At 45.5% G+C, this 16,432-nt stretch overlaps 1 protein-coding gene across 4 annotated transcripts in view; it reads right to left on the bottom strand.

Annotated features, from left to right (window-relative positions):
* The window catches only part of ABHD6 (abhydrolase domain containing 6, acylglycerol lipase), a 37,495-nt gene that overhangs the window by 20,694 nt on the left and 369 nt on the right, over positions 1-16,432 (bottom strand). The window contains exons 1-2 of one of the 4 annotated variants that reach the window (XM_044451416.1): positions 11,728-11,809; positions 3,291-3,436 (exon numbers count right to left, since the gene is read on the bottom strand). In XM_044451416.1, the coding sequence (XP_044307351.1) occupies positions 3,291-3,409 (119 nt within the window). In that variant the 5' untranslated portion in view covers positions 3,410-3,436; positions 11,728-11,809. Of the gene's footprint in view, positions 1-3,290; positions 3,440-8,189; positions 8,245-11,727; positions 11,810-16,432 lie in introns of those variants that run through there. The other 3 variants (XM_044451413.1, XM_044451415.1, XM_044451414.1) reach the window with 3 other exon arrangements.

Raw genomic sequence — 16,432 nt, 5'->3', positions numbered from 1 at the left:
TTAATATGAACTGCCCCTGCTAGCAGTAATCGAGAGTCAAGCAGGCAGAAAGATATGCAGTGCATGTGAAGAGGAAACAGTCAATATCACCCCCAGCCAGTTCCATACCTGCAAAAAGCATTATAAAGGCAAAGGGGGGGGGGATATTCGTATTTCTCAAGCCCCACCCTGTTCCAGAATCTCTATAAACAAAAGATTCACCCAAAACCTGTTGAGAGAATTAGCTACTTGCAGGTCCTTAACAGAAATCATCGCAACAAGTTGCCACAGCAACGCAAGTACTGGTTGTTACGGTTGCCCTGGAAGGGGCCATCCGGAGGATGACCCACCTACTGCTTCCACCTCCTCCTCCCCAGGTCTCCCCAGAGCATGTTGGACTCCTCCAGTCCGAATCACATTTAAGGATGAATAACCAAAAGCAGCCAAGAGAGCAGAGCCTTAAAAGTTGCCTAGCACAAGTTTCCCCCAGATAGCAGACTAGGCAGCCTCACCTGGCCACAGGCTGGTCACCACACTGGGGAGGGGTCCTGTGTCTCTAAACTGGCATGGGTGACCATCATGCAGATCTGTGTCAGGTCCTCTCTGGACCTCTTCTTGGGCGATGTGGAAGTGGCTGTGCTAGGGGTTGTAGGTCCTTGACTAGGACCCATTCCCTGACGCACCTGTGCCATGCAACTGCCTGCATCCCCATCCATGCCAACCCACCCTCTCGATGGAGCAGTGGTGGACCGCAAAGGCCACTACTTCAGTTAACCCAGAGCAGCTCCATCAGAAAGACCCAGGGAGTTCTCTTGCAGAAATGCCAAGGTGAGGCTGTGCTGTTCCATGGCAGAACAACATGCACACTGGCGCTTTCTCACATCCATGCCTCAGGCCGCTGCCGCTGCTTCACAACATTCAGGCTGGACAATGCCAATCGGGAGCCCCTCGGCCATCCTGACACGAGGCCAACGGCGCTTTCCCAGCAGCAGCAGCAGCACAGAAGGAAGCTGTCCCTGGAACCCAGCACCATTAGCACTTCTTTCAGTAAGACCCCTTCACCAGGGACTCACTGTGCGAATCTGCAAGACTTTCAGTGATGCAAGAGGGGTGACCGGAGAAGTGCCCAGAGCACACTTTCACCATCATCACCGACAACCTGCTCATTCGCTGTGGGAGAAGGGCGGCCAGTTCCCACACTTGGTGCCTTCCAGCAAACTGCTTTTCCCAGGCACACCAGAATCACCTCTTCCTTCAGCTCTCACGCCACCCCCCCTTGCTCGCTCTCCCTCCCTGCACCAGCCTTTTCCGCAGTTGTTCTCATGCTAAGTCTGTTCCAATCCCATTGTAACAATTACTCCTGCTTAGACATTTAAAATAGCTTTTCTGACTGCCTATATGGCAAGCCATTTGTCCCCGCTCAGAAGCAAGCCAATGGCATCTGTATTCACGGGGTGCTAATCTCCCTAGTCAGAAGAAGTAACCACGGTAATATAGCACTGCCTAGCAACCAGCAACAAAGCCGTGCATTGGTAATAAGGCAGTGCAGAATTCTGCAGCATTTATACTAATGAAACATTATGAGCAAAAAACATTTTATGGGACAGATATATAGGTAGGTCAGCTGAAAAATTTGCTTTTATTCTAGCATCATGTTACCTATCATACACACACACACACACACACACACCCTCTATATACATGTAAATATATATGTCTATATCTTAAGAGCCATGCTTACTAGGGAAGTGTAGGTAGAAGATAGCCAGTGATGTGAAAGGACTCAGGCTGAGATCTTTGGGATCTGCTGCCAGTCAGAGTAAACAATACTGAGTTACATGAACCAATCACCTGATTTGGTCTTTGGCACCCTCCTACAATAAGCTGCTGTATACAGATGAAAGTCTCAGAAGAAGGGAGCTCAGAGACTGAGAGAGCTGTCTGCACATCCACTGCATGGAAGGTGGCAGTTTGTGGCCCTTTGAGCAGCTTGACCTACACCTCCCATCATTTATCTATTTGCATTTATTTCCATCCCGGCTCCCTTCCACTGTGGAACTCAAGGTGGTAACACGTACTGCAGTTCCGGGGTGGTCTCGCCTTCAAGTACTGACCAAACTCAGACCTGCTCAGCTTCAGCAAGTTGGCTGCCTCATGTGCCTTCAGGGCATTTCCTTGAACTGCTGCTGGCCCTGCTGGTCAGGGCTGAAGCATGTTCTAGACCAGCAGTCCCCAAGCTTTTGGGCACCAGGGACCAGGTTCGTGGAAGACAATTGCTCCATGGACCGGGGTGGGGGGTGGCTTTGGGATGGTTTCAGTGCATTGCATTTATTGTGCACTTTATTCCTATTATTATTACATTGTGATATATAATGAAATAATTATACAACTCACCATGATGCAGAATCAGTGGGAGCCCTGAGCTTGTTATCCTGCAACTAGACACAGCTTAATTGTCACTTGCCACTCACTGACAGGGTTTTGATGTGAGTCTGCAAGCAATTGATTTATTATGATCTCTGTGCAGTCAAGCTTCTCTGCTAATGATAATCTGAATTTGCTGCCACTCCCTAGCACTAGCATCACTGCCTCAGCTCCACCTCAGATCATCAGGCATTAGATTCTCATAAGGCGCATGCAATCTAGATCCCGCGCATGCATGGTTTACAGTAGGGCTTGCGCTCCTATGAGAATCTGATGCCTGATAGATGATCTAAGGTGGAGCTGAGGCAGCGATGCCAGCAAAGGCAAATGAAGCTTCACTCACTTGCCCCACCTCCTGCTGGGTGCCCCTGTTCCTAACAGGCCACGGACCGCTACTGGTCCATGGCCTGGGGTTGAGGACACCTGTTCTAGACCACAGCATCTGGAAGGCCACAAGTTGCCCACGCATATGCTACATCGCAGGTGCAAGAATATTCATGCTTCTCCTCCCAGTCTAGAGAAGGTGAAAACATGAACCATGCTTCAAAAAGGCTGGCCTGCTCAGTCCAGTAATAGTGAAAGTTCTGTCATCCTCGCACCCAGCTCCTTAAAGCATTCCCAGTTAGTGGTGAGGCTGGGAGCCAACAGTCTTATGGTTCCAAACAGCTTCAAATGCACACCAGGCTGTGCACCACAGCTTTCAGGGGACTGTGCTACAGAGACGGCAGTTCCAGCCCAAGACAAGGGCACGTGTTCTGAGATTAATGACACAGCAGGTCTTCCTCTCTGATGGAAACAAGCCTGGAAGGATACAACAAGGGTTCTGCAAGGGTAACTTATACTGGGACTACAGTTCTAGTGTCTGGCTTGATGAAGAAAGTACTTACCAGTAGTATATTCTGATCAGTGCTGAAGGCCACAGCAGGAACGATGCTACGAACGCCAGAATGGGTATGGCCAGTGTGCCCCCCGCTATTACGAACATGTTTAGCACATCAAGGTCCATCCTGCTCTCTTCACTTCTCTGCTTCACCTGCTTGGAAAAAACAAGAGGCAAATGTAAACTTTATTTCCTGCATGCATTATTTTTCTGTACCATGCAACAGCCAAAGCTCTCTGGATGGCTCACAAAAATTAAATCTATAAAATACAACATGACAAAACATAATAAAAACCCGATGACAGTTTAAAAGAGAGAAGAGATAAGTAAAAATAAAATCCAGCAGTACTGTAAAGATCAAAGCCCACACATTTAAAGAACAAACCTGAAGAACTAAAAAGTGTTTTACCTGGTGTCCAAAAGATTACAATGGAGGTGCCAGGCAAGCCTCTCTGAGACGCATTAAAACAATGAACACTCATTAGACCTATTTTTACAGGAGAAGCAGAACATGTAGGACAGGTATGCAATGAAACTGCCAAACAGCCACAAGGTCCAGCTTGCTCTCGTTCCCCCAGCAATGAGAAACCTTCACAGAGTTAGGAATGCCCCCTCTCAAGAAAACAAGGGAGGCTCGGTGGCCTATAACTAAAGATGAGCCCTCTGACGCCAAGCCTGCACACCCTATGACCTGCTGAACAGAAAGCCTGACAACCCCCATGTTTGCAGTTCAAGGCACACAGCAAAAAACCCCAGGGGACATCATCCCGTGCTGCCACAGTGCCGGTGCTAATGACATTGCTCGAGCATGAAATAGTGCAAGATCATTAACACTTGCTAGGCAAAGGGGAAAAGCAGGGGCGTCTTAGCAGCGTGGGGGCAAAGCTCTGTTTTCCCCCTTGCCTAACAAGTACCATTGTGCAAGCGTCGGTTTAGGCTAGTGCAACATTGTTAGTCACTGGACGGTGTCACTGGAGAGGCGGGTGTGGGGCTGGGCGTACTCTGGGGGATGCTGGAGGCCAGGAGAACCTGGAGGAATGCTGCCCATGGGGTGGCGAAGAGTCGGGCACGGCTTTACGACTGAACAACAGTAGCATTGTTAGTGCTAGTGGTGCGGCAGCACTGGATAATGGTACAAGGGGAAAAAAGGAAATATTCCTAAACCAATCCAGAATCCTTAAGCAATAGCGTTCGAGGAGATTGCACATGTATGGAACCAACTGTAGAATATTATTTAAATATAACAAACTTGATAGTTCTGTACATCCATGCTTAAAATATTCAATATGCAGTCCTCTAATGTCACTCAGAATTGGTTTCTATTCCAGGCTGTGCATTTTTACAATGCTCTTTCCCACGTGTGTTTTGGCCATAATGCTCTTCATAGGTGGGAATATAAAAACATGAATTGGAGCCCCATTAACTTTCAATTAAAATATCCAGCAATTGTTGAACTAATCATAAGATGAGTCCTCCTTATAAGGAATCATAAGACCAAAGGCCTACCTAGTCCAGCAGTTGGTTCTCACAGTAGCCAAATAGCTGGCTCTGAGGAGGCCACAAGTGAGATATGAATGCTTTAACAATAGATAGGTAGATTTCCGTGTTTCTCCTCCGGCACAGGACTCTGCCTTTATGAGCTGCATCATAAACACATCCAATGGATGCAGCATCACTGTGGTGATGCTTTGTGTGGGAAAGGGGACTGCATCTCTTGAATGTCTGCCTGACACACGTCTGTTCAAATGAGCAGAGCAGTCCCAAACTGGGTATCACTAGTGGAATGGTTCAAGAACAACAACAAAAACCTTTCTGCCACCGCTTAATCAATCCGTTTACTGATCCATTCAACAGATCTCACAAGTCAATATCATGACATATTAGAATTGGAAAAGACTACACTGAAAACCACAGAATAAAATGTTTATGGCAAGATGGCTAAATAAGTGTTCTATAATGTCTTCACAGCTCAACCTGCTCCGTAATAGGGAGAATCGCTTAAACTGAACACGCCAAGTTTGCCAAATACTTGGGGCCGTCTGTGCAAGTTCTTGCACCAAGCAGCTTGCCAGCAGTGTGCAATAACATATGGCATACACAGACAGGGAAGCCAGGATGTAATAATATATAATGTCTGGAAGAAGGTCCAACTCAAAATACAATCTGAAGCCAATGAAGTTGATAGAACTGCAGACAACTATTCCTCAACCACTCCTAGTGCCTCCTTAATATTTCTCCCTTTCAACAACTCTTTCTTCAGTCTGTCAACAATGAAGTATGAGGCATTGTTATGTACCTCCAGCCCACAAGCTCACAAGACTTTCACTAATGTCAACAGATTCTTGCTCAGTGCATCTCTCAGGATTTGTTATATAATCTACACAGCAGAACCCTTCAAAAGATGTTCAACAAAGTGAAGATAAAATGGGCGAATCAAGAACTGCTGAGACAACAGACCAACTGGATTGAAATATATCCAGTTGTGAGATTTAGTACTCATCTGCATGGAAAAATGGGAAGGAGCTATAGATAAATGCATGATCTAGGTTTAGATATGAATACAAATACACAAATATAAGGGGTGTATGGATTTTGTCTGCATCTTGCAGACTGTAAGATGTCTTGATCTCTCATCTGCTAATAGATGGAATTGGGGCTTTGCCAAAATTTTGTTCTATTTATGTTAATGGATACTTGTGCAAATTAGTACAAATTAAACTGAATGGCCCTCTTGGCTTCTTCCAACTCTACTATTCTATTCTCCAGAACATGAAAAACCTTTCCAAAAGTTTGCCACGACTCACAAAAGCCAGTGTGCTGCAGAATCCAAACATACAACTCCAAACTCTTCTGAATTCACTGCAGACACCTCCCAATCCCACTGAAGGACCTACATGGTCCTGTATGTATGTGAATATTAGTTCTGAAGCTATTATCAAAAAGCAACTATAAAGTTATGAAAAGAAACATATCTGTACTAGGCAGATTTTTTTGCACATGTTCTAGGTTCAGACTGGCTTGCCAACTTTACATTTCCAGTCCTAAAGACCAGCACTAGACAAGCAGTTTGGAACTGACGACCATATCATTAGAGCTTCAGGTTAGAAAAAGCTGCATATTTTGCTTTCATATAACTAACATTTATTTTCTTCAGCATGCTAAGATGTCGAGCCAACAGTTGCAGGACAAATCGCATAAACGTCATACTCTTTTGTCAGCCGAGAAATAAATTGCACTTATTTCAATGGGGTTTGCTTCCATATAAATGGGCACAGGATTTCAGCCTTAATCTAGAAACCAGTATTCACTGCATAGAAAATTTTGAAATACAGACTTTGGAGTCCTAAGAGCAGCCTTGGTGGATTGCAGAGAAGCTAAATGAATACCCTGCATCTGCCTTCACTGAATAGGATGCAGGATAATTCCCAGTGCTTGAACCAATATTCCCAGGAAGGGCTTGAGAAGCTGAAGCAAGAGGCGACTAGAGATGACATTCTGCACCTTACTGACCAAAACAAACCAACCTAAGAGTTCTTAACTTAAATGTGAAATTGTTGATCTTCTAACAATAGTGTGTTCTCAGACTCTAAGGCTAGCCCCTGTATTGTTACATTTCCTGCTTTGTATACCACTCTGTGTTCACAACACAACAGCAGTGCAATACAGGGATGCATATCCATATGCCAACTGCAATATGGCATCATTATTGTCGCAAGCCAGATAATTCATTTCCCTCCTAACAGCATAAACCTTTCAATGAATTACTAAATAAGCAATATCAATCATCAAAGTACAACAGCAATTTGTATTACTCATAATGTATAAGCCAAAAACAAATACGACAATGGCACTGCACTCAGGCATTACTAAAGGACTGGAAAGTGGCCAGTGTAACGCCAGTTGTTAATAAGGATGCACCAGTTCCTTTCTTACTGATCTCCAACATACAATTTCCAATCATGTGACCTTCCTTTAGCACTCTTTAACTCCTGCATAGGATGGTGCTTTAAGTGACTTAGGCTGCAATCCTACGAGGATGCCAGTAAGCTTCCAAGCAAGAGGGAGGAGGCTGAGGGGCCACCGGGATATGTCATACCTCCGAGGCACTGGTCTCCTCCCTCCCAACCCAAGCCCTTCTCTCAGGCTGCCCTTAAAATTTTGGAGAGGTCACCAGTGCAGGTCTTCCTGTGCTGACTGCAGGCATGGAAGGGGGATCCAGGCCAAGGTTAGAGCATTTATCCAGCCTTGGCATCTGAACCGTCCTGTGGCCATTTAGGCGATGTCCACTGGTCACAGGATTGGCTTGTCAAAGTGCTGGGTGTCCCCCTGGTTGTGAGCACTGTACACTCTGGAGTGCCTCAGCTGTGTCTCCATCCATCGATGTTCAGCCTCCCACAGTGCACTGCAGGGATCCTGCAAACTGGGTTGCTGTGTCCCTCTCCAAAAGTCTCCAGCATACACATTTCCCTAATGGCCCTTTGGCCTCTTTGTCTAGCTATTGTGTTATACTCTATATAATATTTCTACCCTATCTCCATTTGGATAGTTCAGAAAGCTCTTTATGGGACACTCTGTACAATTCACTGACTTTTTACCTTTAAAGCTGTATTTCTTTAATGAAAAGTTACATTATTTATTGCCAGAAAATGGGCGTGCATTGATTGTCCTGGTCTTGTCATTCTGTTGCTAACCTCATATGGGTGCTTAACCTCCCCATCTTATTACTTGGGGATTTTGTTAGCTGGGATTCTCTCTCAAAATCGTAGAAATATTTCTTCCTCCCTCCCCCTTTTACTATAAAGATGTATTGCCAAATACAATTGGTGCAAAATGCACCGTCACAGTATATTCCTCATACAGCCTTAGCACAAATGTTTGCCATACATTAACTGAATTTCATAATTACCTAAGGTTTTGGTCTCCTCTCTGAAACCTTGGTGATTTAGGCTTGGGGAGTGGCCCTGAATAAAAAAGTGAGATGATATAATTAGAGGCTCCCTCAAGATGTACTTCCTGTCTTGCTACACCTACCACATTTCTCCAAGCGCAGGTGTGGGTCAGCATCTACCTGGGCTTCTTTTTATCTGTCCTGAATCTCCCGCCAAAAGGCTTCATGGGGTGACCCCTCTTGGATTCCAGCATTACAAGAAAGGGAGAGTGCCTCCCCTGCATAAGTCTCCACATCTCTGCCCTGTCTCCCCTTACACACTTTTTTATAAGCTAAGCAGTCCCAGATGGGGCAAATGTACCTCACTGGAGAGCTGCCCCAGCTCCTCGATCATTTTGATTGCCCTCTGTTGCACATTAGTGGCCCATTTCTCTTTTCTGCACCATCTTTCACCATTGGCTATGTTGGCTGGGGCTGATGGGGGTTGCAGCCTCTGAAGGACCACTGGTTGCTCACTCATGTTTTAAAAAGGGCTGACTAGAAAACTACAAAGGCATAATTTGCTATCATCCTTTTCCTGAATTCTGCACCTCCGAGACAGGCATGCTACAGATTAGGATACTTGGCATATTTTCTAGGAAAAGCTGATCATCCCCATCCCACACTGTGGGGTAACTGCATCCTCGTAGCTCACATTCTGTACTGTAATTAAACATACATCTTCCTACTGACTTGTTCTTTGGGGGTATTGTCACAAAGTGCCTATTCTAAACATTCCCAAATTTCAGCTTCCTGCCTAAACGAAAGCACGTTCGAGTGCAAGAGTATGCAACAATCTCCACAGGAATAGTTCTACAGGGTTGGTTTATATCCCCAAAATTAGACCCCCAACAAAGGAGCAAAAGAAGGTTAAATACAAGTCATCTTGGTCACTTTTGAAAGCTAAGATTCTTAACTACAACTTGCAGCAAACCAAATTAAAATCCACTGAAGGATTTTTAGTTTGCTATGATTTTTTTAAAGTTAGTCGGCCAAACTATGGTTATACAAAGAAAAGAAATTGGCCGAGAATGGTTATAAAGCTTTTCTTGTTTAGCATAGCCTCAGGCAGGATTAAACCTGAAATTACCTGTACTTGCTGATACTGGAAGCCATTCATGTTGATTCATATCTCCCAGGGAAAATTTCAGCCAGAGCAAAAACTTTTTATATGCATTATTTTTCTTGTTTCAGGCACTTTTCTTCTGGGATCAAAAATAACCCCAAACTCAACTAGTGCTCAGTTCTTGTTGACATGGGATAGCAGTTTAAAAAGATGCCATAAATAATAAGAAAAATGCCTTCTCTCTGCTCAAGTACTTCTCTTACACTGTTTAAATTTAAGAGAAAGGGGTACTAAAAAGGGTTGGCACATTAATGCATTTCAGCAGTCTATGATATGCTGCAAACTATCGTCTGCTCCATGTCTTTCCCCCATGGAAGCCTCTGTGTATTTCAGTGACAGAAATGTATTCCCTCACATGCTTACTAAAGATAATACTTGGCCAGGCATGTCTGATACTGCATGTGCACTTGGCATACATTCATTATTAATAATCAACTTACAAATGAGATTTTTCTGCATAGAATTGAGTACCAATTTTCCCCACTTCAGACAATTTTGCACCCTAGATCACTCACATTCAACTTAAGTTGCTGTTTCCTGCTACAAACACACAGCTTTGGGATCAGATTTTGTGCATGCAAGATGATTAATAAGCTTTGTGTTTCTTTTAAAAATGATTCTTATGTTGCATTTGTCAGCAAAGCATGGTTTCGTTCTGGCGTCTCGCAACGTGCACTGAGGCTAATTATGCTATTTAAGCAGCTCACAAATGGAATGTGCAGAGAGGAAAATAAACCACCATAGCTTACTTTCCTTCTATAATGTGTGAACTCAGTAATTGGCAGGGTTTGCCTGTTTCCAGAAAAACGAAAGTTCTTTTCCCCACCCCTAGGTGAACTGGCTATGCAACATGCAATTTGCCTAAATATCCTTCTGGGACATGGCTTCTCCTGTCATCTGGATCCAGAGTGGTGCCCTCCAAAACCATCTAGAACTGCACGAGCCATGGGGTCTGCAGTGGCTTCAAAACCACTCCTGTGGGGCACCTTGCTGGGTTCAGATGTCATAGGAAGCAAGCTCCAGAAGGGTGATTAGGCAAATCATACAACCATGGGGCAAAGAACATAAGCCACTGTGGCTTCTTTTCACCATGACTGTGCAAACCCAGACATTGGGTTTGCCAAACTGTGATAAGCCATGGTGGATTTGTATTTATTTGTTTTAGTTTTTATATACCGCCCCATTCCCAAAGACTCTGGACAGTTTACAAGAGACAATTACAAAGACAGTTTAAAACAACAATTAAAATTTGAGTAAAAACAAGCGTATTAAGTTAAACCAATCAGGGAACTAATCTGGGAAGGCCTGTTGGAAGAGACACATCTTTAACTCCCCTTGAAGGTAGCAATCTGGGATATCAGGTGCCTCTCTGAAACATTTCAGAGTTTAGGGGCAATGACTTGATCTACAGTTCAATAGGTATAAAACTTTTATAGGTAAATCATGCAATCATTGGCAACAGCTAGGCCCTCCTTTCTAGAAAACTACATGTTTGGCTCCTTGAAATGTAGCTGAAATTAACCAGGTACTATTCCAAAGAGGGCCAGTTTACCCTTGACAGATAACAGCAGTTTGAACATAGGGCAATTCACACAAACTCCCCGCTCCACTTAATCCACAGAAGAGCAGCCCAGGCTTCCTCCACACACAGCCCTTCCTCCTTCAGAGCATCTCCTTCCTGCTTTGATATGCAAGCGGGAAAATCACGCCATTGCAACTTCTACCTCTGTAGCCTACAAGAAAGTGTCAATGCATTATGTTTCACCCTTTAATGATCAATGCATGAAAAGGGCAAACTTAGAAACCAAGGAATGCTCAGGGTGCACCACGCAGGAATGGCCCATTGATAGCCATGTTATTCTCAAGAATAAAACTTTAAAAGAAAACTTTCGCCTGTTGTGTGATTTGAGCAAACACATACCAGGACATGGGTCATTTTGTCAGCAGACTGAGAATGTCCTCTGGGTGGTTACATTAATCTTAGGCAAGAAACTTCAGAAGATTATTCCCAGAGAACCTTAGTGGGTAAGGCGGAATATATGCTCCTGAAGGTATTTTGGACCCAAGCCATGAAGGGCTTTGAAGGAAATTACCAATCCCTTGGACTGTAAACAGAAACATATTGACAAACATATTTTGAGCCAGATTTGATTCAGAATGGCTTGTCATGTGGCTTGAACCCAGCCAGAGCAGCTTGCATTAGCAAACCATGCTGTTGGCCTTAGGAAACACAAGAAGCCGCTCTGAAACCAACAGGGCCCACAACCCACCCAGGCTTACTGCATTGTATGAACCCAGTCAGTATCCTGTGAAACAAGGGAACTGTGTAACTCCGTGACCTGGTCTGCACAATCACAGGATGGTTAATAAGCCACAGTGGCTTATAATTACCTTCTAGCAGTACAGCTTCTTGTGTCACGTGAACCCAGCAAGGATGGCCTGTTGTTGTGGTCTGTTGTAAGGTTCAGGGTGGCTTGTTACCCATGGCAACAAGGTACCCCAGCAAGGTTCTCACAGAACAGCAATCAGCACTGCGCAGAGTAATTATGCTCATCCTTCTGGATGTAACCAGCTCACACAGCTAGAGAAATTAAGTTGCTAGGTGTGTTCAGACATCCGCTGAAGCTCAGCACGGCTACAGCCCAAGTGGCACTGCAGGAACACGGCAGAAAGCAGGGATGGCAGCTGCTAAAAGCCACAAAGTGGCAGGTACACCACGCCCTGGGAGCAGGGGGTTCAGATGCCATGTGAAGCCACCTCTCCTTACTAACTTAGCATTTCATGCACACAGTCACATGAAGGTTATTTCCCCCGCCACAATCCCATGAACAAGCTCCTCTGAGAATTAAAACACAGAAATTTCTGCCTTTGAAGACATGGAGGTTGGTCCAAAAAACCTTTGCATCCCTTCATGTAATCTTAAAATATCAACGATTAAGCCTAGTGGTTAAACCAGTTTTACATCCTGCTCTAACCACACTAACTCTGGAACTGACTTCAAAGTAATACTTGTGATTTAGATCAAGTGTAGACAACTAGTGCCCTCCATTTATGTTGGACTTTTTCCACTGCTCATGCTGACTGGGGCTCAAGTGAGTTCTGCTACAAAATGCCTGGGCTTAGATGCAGCACCGTTGTTTCACCTGCAGATGGGCAGCACTGGGAGAAAGGACCTTCCACATCATCTCTCCCCTTCTGCACCTATTCACGTGCCCTTCAAATCTCCTCCGGAGGGTAACCAGGCTGCCGGGCCATGTATTAGATGGTGGCCTGGGAATTCCACCCGAAAGCTACCTGTTTGTGATTCTAACATTCAGGGGCATTGATTGAACTCATTCCAGACATTTGTATCCCACTTTTCCATCCTGCATTTCTTTGGGAGTCTTACAGAGATCCAGAAAAGAATTAAATAATTAACAAGCTCCAACACAGAGTAAGGGGGGGGGGGAATCTAGAAGAACATCATAGCAGCAATTGAATTAAACAGCTACTATAATTAGAACTAAAAAGCTAAGAGACCCATTAAAGATCAAAAGAAGAGTACTGCGGGAGTCAATAACAAAAGAAACAAGCAAAGTTAGAATAGTGCCATGAGGGAAATGTGGCTTAATGAGGAGCCATGATTCCAATTCCCTTCCTCCATTCCAAACTGAAGAGAGCTATCCACACCTTCAAGGTGGGTCCTCCAGCCGAAAGGCCAATTGCTTGGAGCATCTGACACCTCCCAACTTGTCTGTTCTCTCAGCCTGAAAATGTATCCTTGGATTAATGATGTTCATTCCTCCCACCTCATACCGCCATCATCACTAAATTTTCCCACATAATTTGAAGCTGTCTGATTCTCTCGGACCACTGCCCTTGGCATTTCAGCTGCGAATTCTGGCCCCCGCTCTTCATCGGATCAGAATCCATTTCACAACTTCAGGAGGCTCTTTTATCGGAGAAGTGGCCCAATCCCTCCAAGTATGTCCTAGCCAGTTGCTCTCGGCAGAAACAGTTCAAAACCACTTTACTTAAAGAGCATAACAAGCAGGCATTGGACCAAAGGCCTATGCAGTCCAGCAACCCCTTTCCCACAGAGGCCAACCACATTCCCGTGGAAAGCTCACATGCAGGACGCAAGGACAGATGCCTTCTTCCACTGCTGCTTCATACCAACTGATATTCAGAGACAAGTTGCCTGTCCCACCAGTAGCCATCAATTTCCCACCATAAGACCCATATCACAGCACTCTTCCCATACAGCAATCTGCGGGAAGCACCGGGAGACCTCATCTGCATGGCCAGATGCCAGTGAAGGGATGGGAAGCGCAACTCCAAATTTTAATGAGACATCCACACTAGTTTCTTCCTGATTAAGCAAGGATAAGGGAATACAACTTTGGAGGGGGGAGACAGATATAAACACGCACACTCTGTCTCCAAGAGTATTGGAACTAAGAGCAGTGGGAGCATTGCTCCCAGTGAAACAGCTGTGTTGGATGAGTGGATAGTTTCAGGACCATGGCAGGGGAGGAGTACATTTCTCACTCCACCCTGTGGTGCAGCCAGTGAGGGAACTTGGGGGGAAAGCCCATAAATCTGGGTTCCCCAAATAACCACTCAAAGAATGGTGGGCGGTCAAGACAGGCTTGGCATCAGCACATTAAAAGAAAAAAACACAGTCTGGTGTGGCTAGCTGAGCATATACACTGTATTGTTTTTGCCTTCATTAGATATTAACTTTTCTATAATATATCAAAGTAATGTTTATTGCAATGAAGTGTGTTTCACATTGGAATTGCACAAGCAAACTGTTTTATTATAGTCATAATGGAACTTTAAGCAAGGACATAATGCAAAACTGGACAGGCTTAGAATATTCCTTTTGTCAAAATCGGCTTGCTTGCTTGCTTGTTTGGGATGGGGAGCAAGGGATGGGCAAGCATTATCAGGAATGTGGCAGCAAAGCACAGGAAGCTGGCAGGGTGGTGGTACAGAAAAGAAACTGTCAGTGTATGCTTCTCAAATAAAATGTCACACATGTCCATCTAAAGCGAGGTGCCCATAAAAACATCATGTCCAGGGTTTTACCTAGAGGTACCCTAACTGTACCCATCTTTGTCTCTATATGACATGGTGGGACCAATCACCATGACAGTTTGCATTCTTAACTCATGCATTTTCATTAGACCCCACCACATTTCTACATAGTAATCTAGAGATTCTTCTGATTATAAAAACTGCATCTTACATCAACTGGAAGGAAATTCAAATAGTCAGGATTTCATTTATTAAAATCTCTCAGTAGCAGAGATATCGCACTATATTGTCACAGCAATGATACAAACCTGATGCTTTTGCCCTGGGTGTCAGATAACCATTAAAAGAGAAGCCTGGTTTATACATAATGACAACCCAGACTATCAGCTGTCATTGAATCATGGTTTATGTATGAGGTGTTAATCACACTCAACCCAGGAAAAGAACCCTGCATCCTCAGAAAGAAAACCACAAGTCTGTGGTTGGGGTATAAACTTTGGCTAAAACCGCATTGGTAAAAGAAAGCGCAGGCTTCACATGTAACTACCATGATTCAAGACTAACTTTAGTCACATTAATTTCAATAGGGCTGCTGTACATGAGACTAACAATGGATACTATCCGTAATCTGGGTGATTGTTTTGAGGGAACCACACATGCCAAGTCTGACAAATGCAGACCAAACTTTATTTATACTTATGACACAGCAAATTCTTTGAACTGCTGTCTGCATGCCATACCAATATTTTAATACAGGGTATGAAGAGGATAAAGACATTAAAAAGAAAAAAAATGAAGACACTGTCACCAGTGCAGCTTTTACACTGGCATTATAGCATATCATGAGTGGAAAAAAAGCCAATCTCACTAAGCAAGCAATCCTCAGGGGTCACTCATGAGATCACATACACCTATCACAAGTACTCCTAAATAGCTGATTATTAGCAGCACTTGTTTCTGTCTTCCCAAGCACCAAATCAGATTAGTTACTACTCCTCAGGAAACACTGGTAAAACTGCATCTGGGAGACAAGACTGTGTTAAAGTTCAGCCTACAGCCCCATCCTTCCGATTTCAATTGGAGTTGCTCCCTGTAATGAAACATGCATGGCCTTACACTGCCCAGCATTTACTGGCAGGTAAGTCCTAATGTATTCAGTGGAGCGATGCCCTATCCAGATGCATAGGATTGCTACCTTCCCATATAAATCAAGGGACTGTGTGAACACTACCGGGAATTAAATGCCCTTCGCAATTCTGGCCAGCAGCAACACGGCTCTGGACGGTGTCCGGCCACGCAGCTATCTTGACAGCAGCATTCTGCCAGCCCTTTTCCCTTCCTTCCTTCCTTCCCCCGCCCGCGCTCCGTAATGCCCTGCCTAAAGAAGAGAGCTGACGATTTTGCAGGCTTGCTCAGTTGACGGGTCATCTTTCCCTTGCTCTATTAAAGATTTCATTAAAGATAATCCATGATCTATGGATTTTTGGAGTTCCTTTCTTATGGCGAGCACGGCTGCGTTAAAAGGGAAGGTCTCCAGTCAAGTCAGTCATTCAAACGCAGCCTGGTTACCGTGCGGTGGGGGGGGCTCCATTCAAAGCCGAGGGAGAAGGGCCGGGTACCTCGCATCCCCCCGCCCCCTCCCTCCCATCTTGGCTGCCGCTGCTATCACGGGACGGTATCCAAGCCTCTGGCGATGCCTGCGCGCAGTCTCACTGCTCGGACTGCCGCTCGGTTCCCTCCGTTGCTCCTGACACGGCAGACCCCCAGCCCACTCCGGAAGGATGGCGACCCCCCCCCCCCGCCCCCCCCCAACGCCCCCCCCGGCCGGGGACGGGCCGCCGCAGCCCCTCCCCCAGCCCCCCCCCCCACCTCAGCCTGCCTTGCATCGCGACCACGTTGCTTCCTGCGGTCGCTGCCTTCTCTTCTGCCGCCGCCGCCGCCGCCGCCGCGGCTGCCTTCCCTGACCGACCCGACCTTCCGCCTCCCCGAAAGCCCCCGCAGCAACCACCCCCGCCGTGTCTCGAGGCGCTCGGCACTACGGGCATCCCAGGCTGCCCTGGCGCCCGAAAGCCCC

Source organism: Varanus komodoensis, unplaced genomic scaffold (assembly GCF_004798865.1).
Source record: "Varanus komodoensis strain SLA01 unplaced genomic scaffold, ASM479886v1 scaffold6_2, whole genome shotgun sequence".
Classification (NCBI taxonomy): Eukaryota; Metazoa; Chordata; class Lepidosauria; order Squamata; family Varanidae; genus Varanus; species Varanus komodoensis.
This window is presented reverse-complemented; position numbering and strand designations above follow the sequence as displayed.